The 14058-nt window shown below is 41.0% G+C and overlaps 1 protein-coding gene across 11 annotated transcripts in view; it reads left to right on the forward strand.

Annotated features, from left to right (window-relative positions):
* The window catches only part of fmnl2a (formin-like 2a), a 70262-nt gene that overhangs the window by 19519 nt on the left and 36685 nt on the right, over positions 1 to 14058 (forward strand). For all 11 annotated transcript variants that reach the window (XM_088083180.1, XM_088083179.1, XM_088083184.1 and 8 more), the window contains exons 2-3: positions 4399 to 4482; positions 11073 to 11153. In XM_088083180.1, the coding sequence (XP_087939306.1) occupies positions 4399 to 4482; positions 11073 to 11153 (165 nt within the window). The remainder of the gene's footprint in view (positions 1 to 4398; positions 4483 to 11072; positions 11154 to 14058) is intronic.

Here is a 14058-nt window from a genome sequence, read left to right on the forward strand (position 1 = left end):
CTCCATACAGCTGAATGATGATGGCAGGCAGCTGCTGTGTTTAGCGTGTCATAATAGCAGGTTACACAAAGTGTAGCTATACATGTGTTAACATTTTCATTTCTCACTAGTTTACATGATTATAATTCATTTTCCCAGATATCAAATCCAGTGTTTCTGGCTTGTTTCAGATGGAGCGTTGGATCAGTTCATCCCAAATTACTGTGGCAGAACCAGATAATTTTGGCCTTTGCTCAGTTTGTCTGTGGGTCAAATCTGTCATAATCCTCATAATGAGTGAAATGTAGGTGTGTGTGTGCGCATTCATCAGGGTGGTCTGTCATTAGGTGTTGGTCAAGAGTCGCCACACCCTTCTTAACATCACCACATTAATACCACAGATGCGCACACACACTTGCAGAAATAGTGTGTCTGTCAGCATAGGGTAACCTGACCCCAGCGAGCTGAGAGCCTGTCACAGCTCATTAGCATTGGGATGAACTGAAGGCTGGTAGAAGTGATTCTTTGCTTTAGTTGGAGCCTCACCAGGCAGGAAGCCCACAGCTCAGTGTGCCCACCACTCGTTGCTCCCGCAGCGACACAGGAAAACCACTCGTCCAGTCTGAGGAGCAGAGCACCTATATCCAGCATCTACATCATCACCACAAACCCGTTTGTCTCCAGGCCAACAGTTCTCTAATATCCAAACATAACAACACAAATACTGTAATGATTTACCCTCCTTTAATTTGAGCTTTTTTATCCACAAAATCCATGTTATTACTTTCCTGTGTAATAGACTGTTAGTGGCTCCCTGTCATTTAATGTGACTGTCTCCTCAGGTGTCAAATTATATTTTAATTTGTTTAGGGGAGGAAAGTGGGGACTAACTCTAGTCATGTTAGCAGCCAGACTGAGTCAATAGAGCCTCCCAGAATCCCAATTCCCTGTAGTCAGCACAGCGGCAATCAGCTGGCTGGCAGCATCGGCTGAATACTAATGTAATTTCCTGCTTGCTCTCATAGAGGAGGTCTGACGGGCTGCACCCTGCGTTTGCACCAAATAAAACACAACTGTTGTGCTTCAGGTGGATTTGATGCATATAAAGACGTTAATAAACATTGAAAGCAAGTTGTGCTCATATGTTGGGATTTCTATGCACTTTGCCGTTTTTTTGGCACACCTGTGCAGGAAGTCTTTTTAGAAAAGCAAACACATTGAACTGTGGATGGACAAAACATAATATAATGAGCCCTGACATTATCAGTGAGCACACAAACATGTTCATCCATAGGCTCCCCTTGTTCTGTTACTATCGGTTTAATTATTTGTATACATCTGTTGTTGTTTGTCTTTACATTTATCTTCCTCTCATTAGCATTTAGCAAGATACAAAGATATGTGCAAGCCCTATCTTTCTGAACAGCTCTCTCTGCATTGATTTTCCTTCACAAACACACTCTTCTAAAATTAAAATGGGATGGTTTTAGAGATCAATAGTCTAGCCATATTATAATGTATAATATAAAAATTTTAAAGTCCAAAGCAAGTTTGGGATCAGACCACTCGATCAGTGTCGGACTCTGCCCTGGTATTACTCGCTCATGGAAATAGGCTGGATCCCAGGATATTCCTCATCCATCTTCCTCTCGCTCCCCCTGCGAGCTCCGCTGGAAAATCCAGAGTGGAGACTGAACACACACTGATAGATGATCCGGCCCGTCAAATGCAGAGAGGAAAAGAACCCCAAGCTGAGTGGTGCGCGATGGGATGGCCACATTTTCCCCCATTTTTTTTATCCTTAGCTGTGGAAAATTCTCACTGCAACGCGTGTAAAATGAAGGCTGTTGTTAGAGGAGGACACACCTACACTACATGTCTTCAATGCATTTTTGTCTCCTCTCTCTCTGGATTATTTAAATCTGTAAGCAGTGTTTGTAACTGATCTCCATCTGGGTCACACGTTATTTGTTTTTTTGTTTTTTGCCGACGTATTTTGCGTGTTCCGTGCTCTACATACTGTAGGTGGTACGATTTAAGTGCTGGTTAATTGTTTCAAGCTTTTTCTAATTCAGATGAAGGCGTGGTGAATCACACGGGACGAAGAATCAGAGTTGTGTAACAGTTTTTGGATGATTATTATTTTCAGACACATGGGTCAGATTAGATTTGTCCTCAGCAACAGACACTTCTCATGAAGTCACCCTGAACATCACAAAAGACAAATATGTTATTTAGAGAAAAAAGTTTGAAAGTACAGCGTCAGCAAACACGAGGAGTGCCCTCCTTTACTTCAAACGCACTTGTTTTTTCACTTTCTCTTACTTGCTCTTGTTCACTCTCAGTGCTCTGTCTTTGGATTGCAAGTGACTGCTGGTTACATGTAATGCAGTTTAGTGTGGCGGGGTCAGGCTCGGTCGCCCGGTTGTCAGATTCAAAGCGTTGCCTCAGACAGCAGAGCTTAGTTGTTTCTCCTCTCTGCCTCTGTGTCGCAACCTGACTCTCATTAAGGAGAGAACTCCTTCTCCCAGCTTGTTGTAAGACTCCTCTGCAGATATTTTGGGATTGTCTCATTAGTGGCTTTTCTGTCTGCCATATATTTGGTAACTGTAGGAAACAAAAAACATTCGGTAAGATGTTTTAATCAGGCGGAGCTGGGGTGGTTGTATCAGGGCTTCAATCCTGGACTGTCGGGAAAGAAAACACAAGAACTCTGAAGAGAGAGAAATAAGTAAACTGTATTTTTGATTACCGGAGCGTAGGATGAGGATAGAACACGTGAACACTTGATTAACTTCCTGTAACTCAAAAAGAAGAAACATGTTATTTTTACTGACCTTGTGACCTTTCTCTAGAAGTACAATCCCACCAAATTTTAGACTTTTATTTATTTTCTTATTTCTCACTTTGTACATCCTCAATTCCTTGCTTCACTTCCTCATGTTTTATGGCTTAAGTGTAAAAAAATAGTTTTAGAAAGGCATGCTAGTTAAAGGCTTGGGTGAACAGATGCATTTTTAGCTTTCTTTTAAAGATAATTAGTGAGCTGGTTTCTATTGTGCTCCATAGCTTTGGGGCATAATTGACAAAGGCTGCATCCCCAATTTATTTTTGCGGCTGTTGCTGGGAACCTCCAATAAACCAGCAGCAGATGATCGCAGTGTTTGTGAATATTTGCAAGACTGAAACTTGATTCTTTTTGAGATGATTTCCCTGCTCCTGGTGGAAAATATTAAGCCAAACTCCTTTTAAGAAATATGACATATTAACAACATCCCACTTGTCTGCAGAAACACATAACTTTAGAAACACGAGATAAAGGCATCATATGTTGTTGTTTTCATTTTGGATTTGGTCCCCTCAACTTGCTACCAGCCTCTGTTGGTTAGCTATTTTAGTGGGAAGAGACTGTCAAGGCAGCATTAGATGTGAGCGAAGTAGGGAAGGAAGAGACAATCACAGAGAGAAGTTGAGGCAACAGGCATACATCCGTGCTTCACCGTCGTCATTTTAAAGTAACATCAATTAAATATGAAGTGTGGCGCAGCTGCATTGGCAGCTGTGTGTCACGTCTCTTTTATAGATTGGAGAATCTGGAAGACTTCTGCAAAGAATATAGCTGTGCATCCTCACTGGCTCCTCTGGCAAGCCTCCTCTCTTCTCGGGACGCATTTTAGGAATTTATTTATTTCTGGGTCACAGGAGGTCAGAGGAGATAAAGAGACAAGGAAGCACAAAATCCACAAATAACAAAAGCTCTTTAGTTAACATAACTCTTTTGCCATTGCCTCATTACACTGTTGACTGGAAAGATAATGGCCAAATAGATCTGCATCAGTCTAGACTCTAAATAGGGCTAAACAATAAGCAAAGAAAAAAACAAACAAAAACGTAGTTGTATACCAAACAAGTGTGTTCCCTCATGTCTGGAGTTGGATTTGTAGGCATGGGCATCTCTGTAGCACCACAATTCTTTATTTTAATGGTATGATGTGGCCCATTTTACATTTACCAAAATATTGCAGCTTCTGCAGTGAGGGTATTACACTTGGCCATATTGTGATTTCGATAATATTTCAATTAATTGTGCCACCCAAGCTCATAGTGCCATTGACTGGTTCTCAGTCTCTAAATGATGTCCTCTTGAATCCGATTTGTGGATATTGTAAGTGTTAATGTTGTATATTGCTACAGAAAAAAATGTGAAAGATCAGCTCTCTTTACTCCAGGTAACAAAGTGTAAAGAAACAGGCATCTCTCTTATATTGACAGACAATTATCTTGCATTCCTCTCCCTCCTGTGTGTGTGTGAGCTTCATTGTTTTTAGTTAATCTGGGATGTCAGTTTTTCAGCTAATGTGACTGATTGCTGTTTCATTATCCACATCCAATTAACTCTGACCTTATTCTCTCTTTCAGAACTCGATGAATCTTCCTCCAGACAAAGCGCGACTGTTGCGGCAGTACGACAACGAGAAGAAATGGGAACTCATCTGTGATCAGGTGGGCAATCGGTCAATCGTCTGTATGATGTGGTGTCATGTAGTGCTGTCCAAGTCACCCCAAATGCACCATAGCTGCACAATTTCCAGACTCAGGAGAAAAAATATTGAATTCATTAATCTTAGGTGCGCAGTTGGTAAGACTTAGAAATGATTGCATTCACACTGATCCTGTATAGAAAGTCTCATCATTCCAGTGAATGTGTAATACTCAAGAACTCTGTCCGACTGCGTGTCGTAACCACAGCACCCATGCTCCATTGTCCTGCCTTTATCCTACACACACTGCCCTGGCTTCCCTGGTCAAGAGGGTTAAGTGGCACAGCAGGGTGCAAGCATCAGTTATCCAGTTAAAGAACTCAGTCGGTTATTGGCGTCAGTGCTGCGTGTAGGAAATAACAGAGGGTGCACGTTGTGCACTGAGCTGTGGTCTGAGGGCTCCACTCAGCCCGCAAACCTCTGTGCCAGAGAGTTTTTCTGCCTCTCTGAGCAGAGAAGAAAAACCGAGACAAGATCAAGACCACCACCCACTCCAACTGTATTGACAGCCAGTGACCCTGAAGGGAGCGGTGCCAAAGAGAGCCCACCAGGCTGCTGACCAGCAGTCAGAGATCCTCTTTTAGTTTGGAGTGGACTCTTATGTTCCTCTGTCAGACCTGAAGTGAAAATAGATGCTTTCCCTTTTACTGTCAATAAAACATTGGCCAGTGATTTTCATGCAGAGCATTTTGGTTCTTGTTGCTTTCTACCTCCTGAAACATGCGGAGCAGTGTAATCCAAATTTAAAACGTTCAGTATCTACTGTAGGTGTGATGTTGCTTAAAGGGACACTTAACTGATTTTTAGCCAGCTTTGCGTAAAAACATTGTGGTTAGTATGCGTAATTGAACTGTGCTAAACTCCCCTCCATCTAACCAGTGTCTAGATATCCCTTCTGCCCATGGCGAAACTCGCGGGATGATGCAAACAGATGCAAAACACGTCATTCAGTGGAGTTTCGCGGACTATAAGGCTGTTGCTTGAACTAGTGGTTGTACTTCTGCATTTTCATGTTGCCCTCCACCCATGCTTCTACAGCGCTCACAAAGAGTATAGACATGGACGAAGAGACAGATCCACATCTCTCTCTCTCAAACTACAGACATCTAATCAATTGGTAAAACTTGGTAGTGCTGTTTAAATATGAATCAAGATTACTGCCTATTTCTTGCCTAAAGTGTTTTTCTGCTGTGTTTAGGTGCACTTTAAGCTGTAAGGAAGTGGGTGCCATGTTGCCTCCTAGACAGCCTAGTTTTATTAAAAAGCCATCTTTCCCGCAGTAAAATACTTCTTTAAGTACTTAGCATTATGATCTATTTTCTTCAAGATAAAGTGTCAAGAAGTTGATGTTTATAGTGTAAGACATTTGATTTTCCCCAATTGTTGTAACATTGAGTCATCTAAGAAAATTGCCAAACTAGTCCTCTAATGTCTTTAGTCCTCTGCTGTTTCCCTAACAAGCCTATACCCATGATGGTACAGGCAGCGCTGGGAGTGAAGTATTTTCTGTGTCATAGCTACCGTGAATCTCTTTATGTAACCATGGCAACGATGATGGAGGGAGGCAGAGAAGCAGAGATGACAGGTACATCCCCTCTGAAAAAACAGACCCCGCAAACGCAGCCGGAGGTTGAAATATTAAACATTTTTCCGGGCAATTATGGGGATTTATGAAATATAGAGGATGCTCCTGATGCGGACACAAGGTTAAAAACTCCAGAGTACAAAGAAAGGGATGTGATGAACTTGTCACTGTCAAAATCCTGAGACTTCCCAGAATTAGTTTGCAGTCATCCTATGGCTTCTTCCAACCAAAAACGCATTTTCCACAGAAGTTCATAGGTTTTTATTTGACCTTGAAAGCACCCTAAAAATGTCTGTACATACAGTAGCTAATGGTAAATGAATGCTGGTTAGCTGATCAACTTCTTAGGTGCAGAGGGGGAAGTGCACCTCACCTCTCACATTTGATCCAAACCAGCTCTGTCAGACAAACTCGATAATGTCCATATAGCATGTCAGAACCTGCTCATATGTGCTCTGAAAATTGCACGTGTTCTCTATGATATAGTCTCTTCAACATGTATTTACTGCCATCCATTCCTCACATTTCTTTGCATGAAACAGGATGTATACAGTGCTTGTCAACACATTTATTATTTTGCAGGCTTGCAGATAATTCTTGCTCTAGTAGGGTTGAGCCAGCTCTCTTTCCTGATGCCGCTGTCCTTTTTCCTGTTTTTGTGAGACAGACATATTTTGGCAGTGATACATGTAATGTCACTGTTAATACAGCAACGTAGCCCAGAGATTTGATCTGATATGAGGATGTGTAAACAGAGAGCAGCACGGTGATGTAAACACCTTTGACAAAATGCAATCTATTTCAATAGCAATGTAGAAAGTGCTACTTTTTTTATTGATGTGTTTTGTGTCAAAGTGGAGTTTTTATTTTTAAGCTGTGTTTTGTGGTGCTTTTGTGTGGAATTGCATGCTTTGTATATAGCAAAGGCCACAGAGAAATAAATTCACTTTTGTCTCATTTGGAAAATCCATAAACCCCTCTTAGCATTGTCTCAAAATGACACAAGACCTTCTAGAAAATGAAGGAAAATCTCTTGTAGAGGTAGCCATGTCAGGTTGAAGGTGGATGGCTGTGTAATAGCAATTTCTGGATGGTCAGGTGGAGTCATGGGTGTGTAATTTGGATTGTCAAAAGTAAAATTATTTTTTCCACCAAATTACACACAGGTGCTGCTGAGGTGAAACTTTCAAGCACCCCTGCTTAGATTCAAGTCGCGGTTACCAGTTATGGCACTTCTAACTTCCGATCCTGTAATCAGAACTGGCTGTTCTTCAGTGGCAAGGCATTTAGGGATCGGGTCCTTGTTGCTGCAGTTGAATCTCCCACTGGATGGTTTTGGTGCCTAAATGATGTGGGGTTGGATCTGACCAGGACAGTGAACTTCCCATTGGCAGGTGAAAAGAAAGCAGTTTGGAAGCACGTCATGTTTTACCCTAGCGTCTGTCCCAAGAAAGACGTAGGGCTGCTCAATTATGGCAAAAATAATAACCACGATTACATTGAAATCACAGTTATTTAAAGATTATTTATGATTACTCACTGGCTTTGAGGACATCATGCAACATGAACTCTACTTCTTTCTTTATTTTTTCTTTTTAAAACTGGATGTCTGTTAACCTCAGATATAATTGAACCTGAAAAACAATAAAAGCTTTGTGGTGCAGCAGTGACCGTGTAAGACATCTTGCACATGACTGTAGTTAATTTGGCTTGCTAAATTGGGGGCTAACCCCCCCCCCCGTCAGCAGAAAGTAAGCAAGACACAGGAACTTGTCTCGGGTTTGGAAGAGTTGTAGCATTTATTCACTGACAAACAGCCTCAACTGCCTCAACATCACCGCCACACACACATGTGTATTTTGTGTGTACTCAAGGGCTGGGTAAAAGAATCGATTCATCAGTGCATTGCAATATGTTTTTTGCCAATTCAATATCGATTTATAAAATCCTGAAAGCGATTATTTCCGTTGTAATGACGCCCCGCTCCTGTGGGGGCAGTGTGAGTGCCGCCGGAGTGTGACTGACGCTGTTCAGAGGCCCCGCTTGACCCCAAACAACATCTGTTGTTTATTCGTAAAAATGGCGACAGTGGCGCGGGCTAGCGGTGTGTTAAAATCAGCGCAGACAACATTAAAAGCCGACGTTTGGATACACAAAGTCGATAGTAGTTACGTCGTGTGTGAGGCTCGTGAGTCAGTGTTAAAACACTGCAACAATATGACAAACATACGTAACCATTTGAGCCGACAACACGCAGATGTTTTGCAGCCTGTTGCTAACGCTAAAGCTGTGGATCACACCAATGCAGGTAAACAAATCCTGCATACACGATTAGTACTTTTGTGACGTTCAGCTCAGGCAAAAATATGCACTTTTCTGTACTTTAAATGTTTTATTCGTTGTTTGTTAAATAATAATGTAATAGTAAAATAAGTTTTGGTGTCAGTTTGTTCTAAATCAATACAGATAATGCACACTTTATTGAACACATCAGAAGGTATTCTAATGAATTATTTGTGTATTTCTGGCATCAACACACATAACTGAATTGATATCAAAGCATCTGGATCAACATCGAATTGAATCGAAATCGAATCAAATCTAATCAAATCAAATCGTGACCCAAAGAATTAGAAGAATTGAATTGAATAGTGAGGTTCTTGACAATACCCAGCCCTAGTGTACTCCATCCACAAGTATCAATTTTGCCTTTTGTCATGGCTTCTTCTTCTGTTTTTATTATTGTTGTGCCTTTTTCTGCAGTAGTACGTTCTGTACGTCCTGCCACCTATCTAGTAGGTGAGTAGGCCTTTTGTCAATTTGGCATGTAGTGCTGCAACTTGTAATTATTTTCATTATCAACTTATCTGCCAATTACTTACACAATAAATGGACTTATCCTAAATTCTAAAAAATGTTTAAAAAAAGAAGAAGCAATACCTTTGACATCTTCTCTTGAAAAATAACTAAAAAAATTATTTAATTATCAAAATTGTTGGTGAAAGACATTCTTTCGATTGATTATTCGTTGTCGCTCGAGTGGGCCAGGACACATTAGCATACACACTGCTGACACAATATGGCCAAAGTGGACCCAAAGCACCTCCAAATGTTATTTGAACAATTGAATCTCAAGGTACATTAAGGACACATCTGGAGTATCCACATCTGTACTGCTGTCTGTAATCTGATCACTCAGAATGCATGTTAATATCAGGTGGAAAAGGGGCCTTAGTTACACACTAGGGGCCCACTTTCAGTACATAACACTGTGGTGTTATTTTAACCGTAACACTGAATATGTAAAAAATATGCATCGACTCGAAAAATGGAGCACTAACTCTAACTATGTTGATGTATATGTTGATGTATATACTTCCCACTGTACTTATATGCTCTATTATGCATTTAAAATCACAGATGGACGATTTATATAAAGAAAGGAGTCTTAAGGTGAAGTCAGGATATGTGTTGAGTGATTTTGCCCTCATCATATGAACAATACATTTCCTCAATGAGATGCTCTCCAGTTTCACACTGTCTGGTGCAGTGCAGTGTGGTAAATCACTAAACAGAACCATTCATGCTGCTGTGGTGTGGTGTGGCGCTCAGCCTGATCCAAATACTGTTTCCCGCTCAACAGACTGATCCAAATCCAACACTAATCTCTTGTATTTATATTTAGAGCACAATCGTGATGAGATTTGACCTAAACCTGTTCCTGGCTGTGAAGTTAAGACATGTACGCACACAGCCACATTGGTTTGGGCCCAATCCCTAGAAAAACAGAAAAATCGTTAATGATCTCATGTAGGCTGAAAGATCATAAGAGTCAAGTACGATGAGTTAATCACTGTCCTGCTCTCCCATTCGTCAGTGAGCTAAACAAATCTATTGATGCTGAAAATGCTGTTAAGATTTGAATATTTTGCTGATTAGAGAATGGAAATATGAGGACTATCCCTGTTGTCGTAATGTGCCCAGAAGGAAGTTTTCTGAGAAGCAAAGTAAAGCTGATCTCCTGTCATGTCATGTCCACTGTGGCAAGTTCTGAGTGGAGGAATTATTGTTATTTTCTTTCCTCTTCTTAAAGTGGAACATAATCTAGGGTTCCCACCAATTGGAGAATGACTCATAATGACTGTAATTTGCTCAAAACCTGTTCAGTTTCAATCTGATGGCTTTACAACAGCTAACTGTTTGCTGGCAATGTGTTCAGACTTGTCAAGTTGTGATTTTTCTTTTTTTCGTTAAATGTATCGATTAAAAAAAAAAAATATATATATAAAAACACAACAGAACTGACTGAAATTAAGGAAAAATATTTAATATAATATGCAGGGTTTCCCACACATTAATTAGTTTGTGGTGGCCCACTATGATTAAAAAAAATGCCACCACGGATAGATTTTCTATTTTTGGACATTTTATTAGAAATCACCGTTGAAATATATATACTGTTTCGGTTATTCATTGCGCCACACTCTCGAAGAACAGAGTGTACTCTGGGCACAGATGGAGCAGTAGAACCTGAGGCACACTGAAAGTGAAACTGTACATTCTGCTGGATCTAAAGGTTTGCAGTCCCTCACAGCAGCTGCTCCTCTCATCCACCGATCTGATCTGATCAGCTCTGAATCGATCGACAGATCAATTATCCATCCTGCAAGTTTCAAAATGCTGCTGAGGAAAAGAAGAACTCCCGGGGAGTTCTGTTTGTGCTGCCTTCACGGACTTGCAAAAACCTCCAAATTTAGAGAGGGGACACAGAATGTTAAAAAGGGACACACCTGTACTTAGACTGAAAAGAAACAAATGAAAGTTTGCTGTTGTCTTTCATCACTCTAATTCTTTGGGAAACACTTGTTGCTACAAATGTTTCAAATATTTCATCTTCCTCTCTCTGTGTCTCATCGAGTTTTCCTTCCTTTTGCTCATCTCACTCTTGTTTTCCTTTTTTCTGACAGGAGCGGTTCCAAGTGAAAAACCCGCCTCACACGTACCTCCAAAAGCTGAGGAGTTATCTAGACCCAGCAGTCACAAGAAAGGTGAGCGCCCTCGCTAACATGCTATCCTGTTCCACTGCTGCAGCTTTTCCTCCCCCCCTTGACCCTCTATCTCTTGTCCAGGATATCCCTACAGTTGAGGAAAAATTGCACACATGGCTTCTGGAGCAGACAACTTGGGAACTTAGCGGTCAACAGCGTGACTTTGTGAGAAAGGAGACAGTTGTTTATGTGAAACGCCCAGGCAGGAGAAACCTCTGCCCAGCTGATGTGTCATTAAGTAAGACACTGAAACCAATCCCTTGTGGTGCTGTTCTGTGGCTGACAGCGTACTTTGACCTCTCTGTGAGGGAACGGGAGAAAAACATACCTAAAGGCAGTGGAGAGAATAATAGTAGGGATCAGTTTGCTAATTGCAGCCTGGCAGGAGCTAACAGGAGATATCAGAAGTGTCTTTGCTACATGATAAATATGCTCTCGTGTCATCCGTTTCCTTTGCTGCTTGGAAAGGAGCATAAGGGAGTAAGAGGAGGGGCTCCATGGAGCAAAGTACCAGCCAGCTCTCAGGCTTTGCCAGAATTAAGTCTTTTTGGAGAGAACTATGGGGGCAGTGCTGGGAGACCGATCTCTGTGATAAACAAATTAACCAATAGACTCTGCCAGAATAACAACAAATAGCTGAATAATTCAATTTGCACTGACTGGAGTTAAGATTTTACATCATAATAAACCAGCTAGAGCAGCATGCACAGAGCTGAAGTGACGGGAGCAAAAAGAGAACTGCAAGGGCGCACATAGCGGCACATACGGACACGTAAACTACTTCAACTATGACAAACACAGTTATTGAATTACATTTCTCCTTCTTAATTTGATAATATTAAGTGCAAAAATGTGTCATGCAGCACATCTTGTGTATGTAATGGTTCAGACCTGCATTCTTGATGTTGTCTTCAAACGGTGTTACCTTAGTTGGGAAGTTTTTCAAGGGGTACGTGAAAAGATTGCGAATTAACTTTAGTACAATGAAAATTAATCCCCCAGAGGATTATTAAAGTAATTCTTCTTCTTCACCTCTGACTAAAAACATTTATCCACATTGAGTCATGATGCCTGGACACCATGTGTTGTACTCAAGGTTCCCCAGTGCGCTAGGCTTTTAGGCCAGTTTTCGTGGCGGCCAAACAGTGTAATTACACCATCACTTGGCCTATAAAGACTTCTTCCAGTCGACTTACATGGAGAAAGAGTTAGCTGTATATCAGTGAATATATTATTCTGAGCGTCACAACCCCCAGTGAAATAACTCGTTTCACTTGCAAGATTTGATCCATTCGGCCTGATTACACTTGCTAAGTCTAGATGAGCCATACAATTGAATTCATTTTATTCCCGCTCAAGTTCGTGAAGCACAAAACTAAACCGGAGGTAGTGTGTCCTTAAGTCTCTCGTGTGCCTGCTCTATGGTCTCTGAGTGCATAAGCACTGCCGATCATCTGGGTAATTTTATATGTGGCAGTTGAGCGTTTTTTTTGGCTTTATGTGCCACTGAGCAACTTTCATTGGAGTGAACAGGGTCCCGCCAGCAACACTGCATCGAGGTCTCTTTATACATCAATGAGAGTGAAGTCAGCAAGTGATCAGAGAAGTGGAAGCTAAATTTAACGGAAAAACTGCTGAACAAGTTGGTTATAAAATAGTGCGTAAGGTGCTGAAACAAATGAGCAGTCGGTATAGTTGAATAAAAGTAATGGGTAAACAGCTTAAAAGACACAACTGAAATTCAGCTAACAGCATACAGTTAAAATAGTTTGCTAACAATAATGGTTGAATGGTTGAAATAGCGGTAATAAACAGATGAAGTAAGCTACAAGGAGCAGTTGGTAGAGTTTGCTATAAGTGATGAATTACTGGTTATAATAGCTGCATAGTCAAATGGATAAAGAGCTGCAGTTAATAGTGGTAGCAGTACAAATTCAGCCAAGACCAAACCAACGTAGACAGTTCATTTGTGTAAAAATACTGAAACAACTGTGTCAAATTACACAGTTTAAAATACTTTAAAATTAACACATTTAGCCACTTGAGCTCATCTGATCCTCTGGCCTGTGAGGGTAAAACAGTTAAAACAGGATGGAAACAACTGGTCACTGAGACTGATACAGCTGATCTGTTGCTGGGCGTTTGAATGTAATGTCTGGGACATTACACACATAGATCTGATAAGAGCGGGAGGGCAGAGCAGACTGACGCAAGTTAAAGCAGACAAAATTAAGATTGAAGTGCTGCGGTTTGTGCTGGGGCATTGATGGTCAGAGGTCAGAGACGCTGGTCTGTTGACAGCTGGTTTGAATCTCTGGACTGGCTCTAAAAATTTCGATGAAACAACATGATGCCGCCCTCAGTTGGGGTCGTGTTTACCGTGTTCACGAGAAGAGACAGCCTCGTAAGTTGAAAATGTCTGACGCTCAGAATTCACAAGTCATGACGTGTGTGCTGACATTTTCAGAAATGGCAGAGGCCGTTCACATTCATTTTTCAGTGGAGATGGTGACCACGTTTAAAGCTCTCTCAACACGTTCATGGCTGAAGGTTTTCTGACACATTTACAAATGTTTGTTTGTCTAACAGAGCTCAGTTTTATCCACCCTCTCGATTTTTTTGAGTTTATCTCATCTGTGGCCGAATGACGAACTGGTCGTTTAGTCTATATTAACGTTTTGAAACCAGGAGTGACATCATTTTCTTGTGCTGCTTTCAGATGCCTTTTATAAGTATTTAAGCCTTGAACTCTGAGCAAATTGGTGCGATTTCTTTCAAGAACATTGGAAAACAGGCAATGAACAACTTGGTAAGATATGTTCCACAAATTACAAGAAATTAGTACTTTCAGAAATTTATTTTTTTAAAAAGGTAGGAAAAATGTCTAAGGGAAAAGAGGAAAAAC

Source organism: Plectropomus leopardus, chromosome 10 (genome assembly GCF_026936395.1).
Source record: "Plectropomus leopardus strain MGB_pleo_1.0 chromosome 10, ASM2693639v1, whole genome shotgun sequence".
NCBI classification, from domain to species: Eukaryota; Metazoa; Chordata; class Actinopteri; order Perciformes; family Serranidae; genus Plectropomus; species Plectropomus leopardus.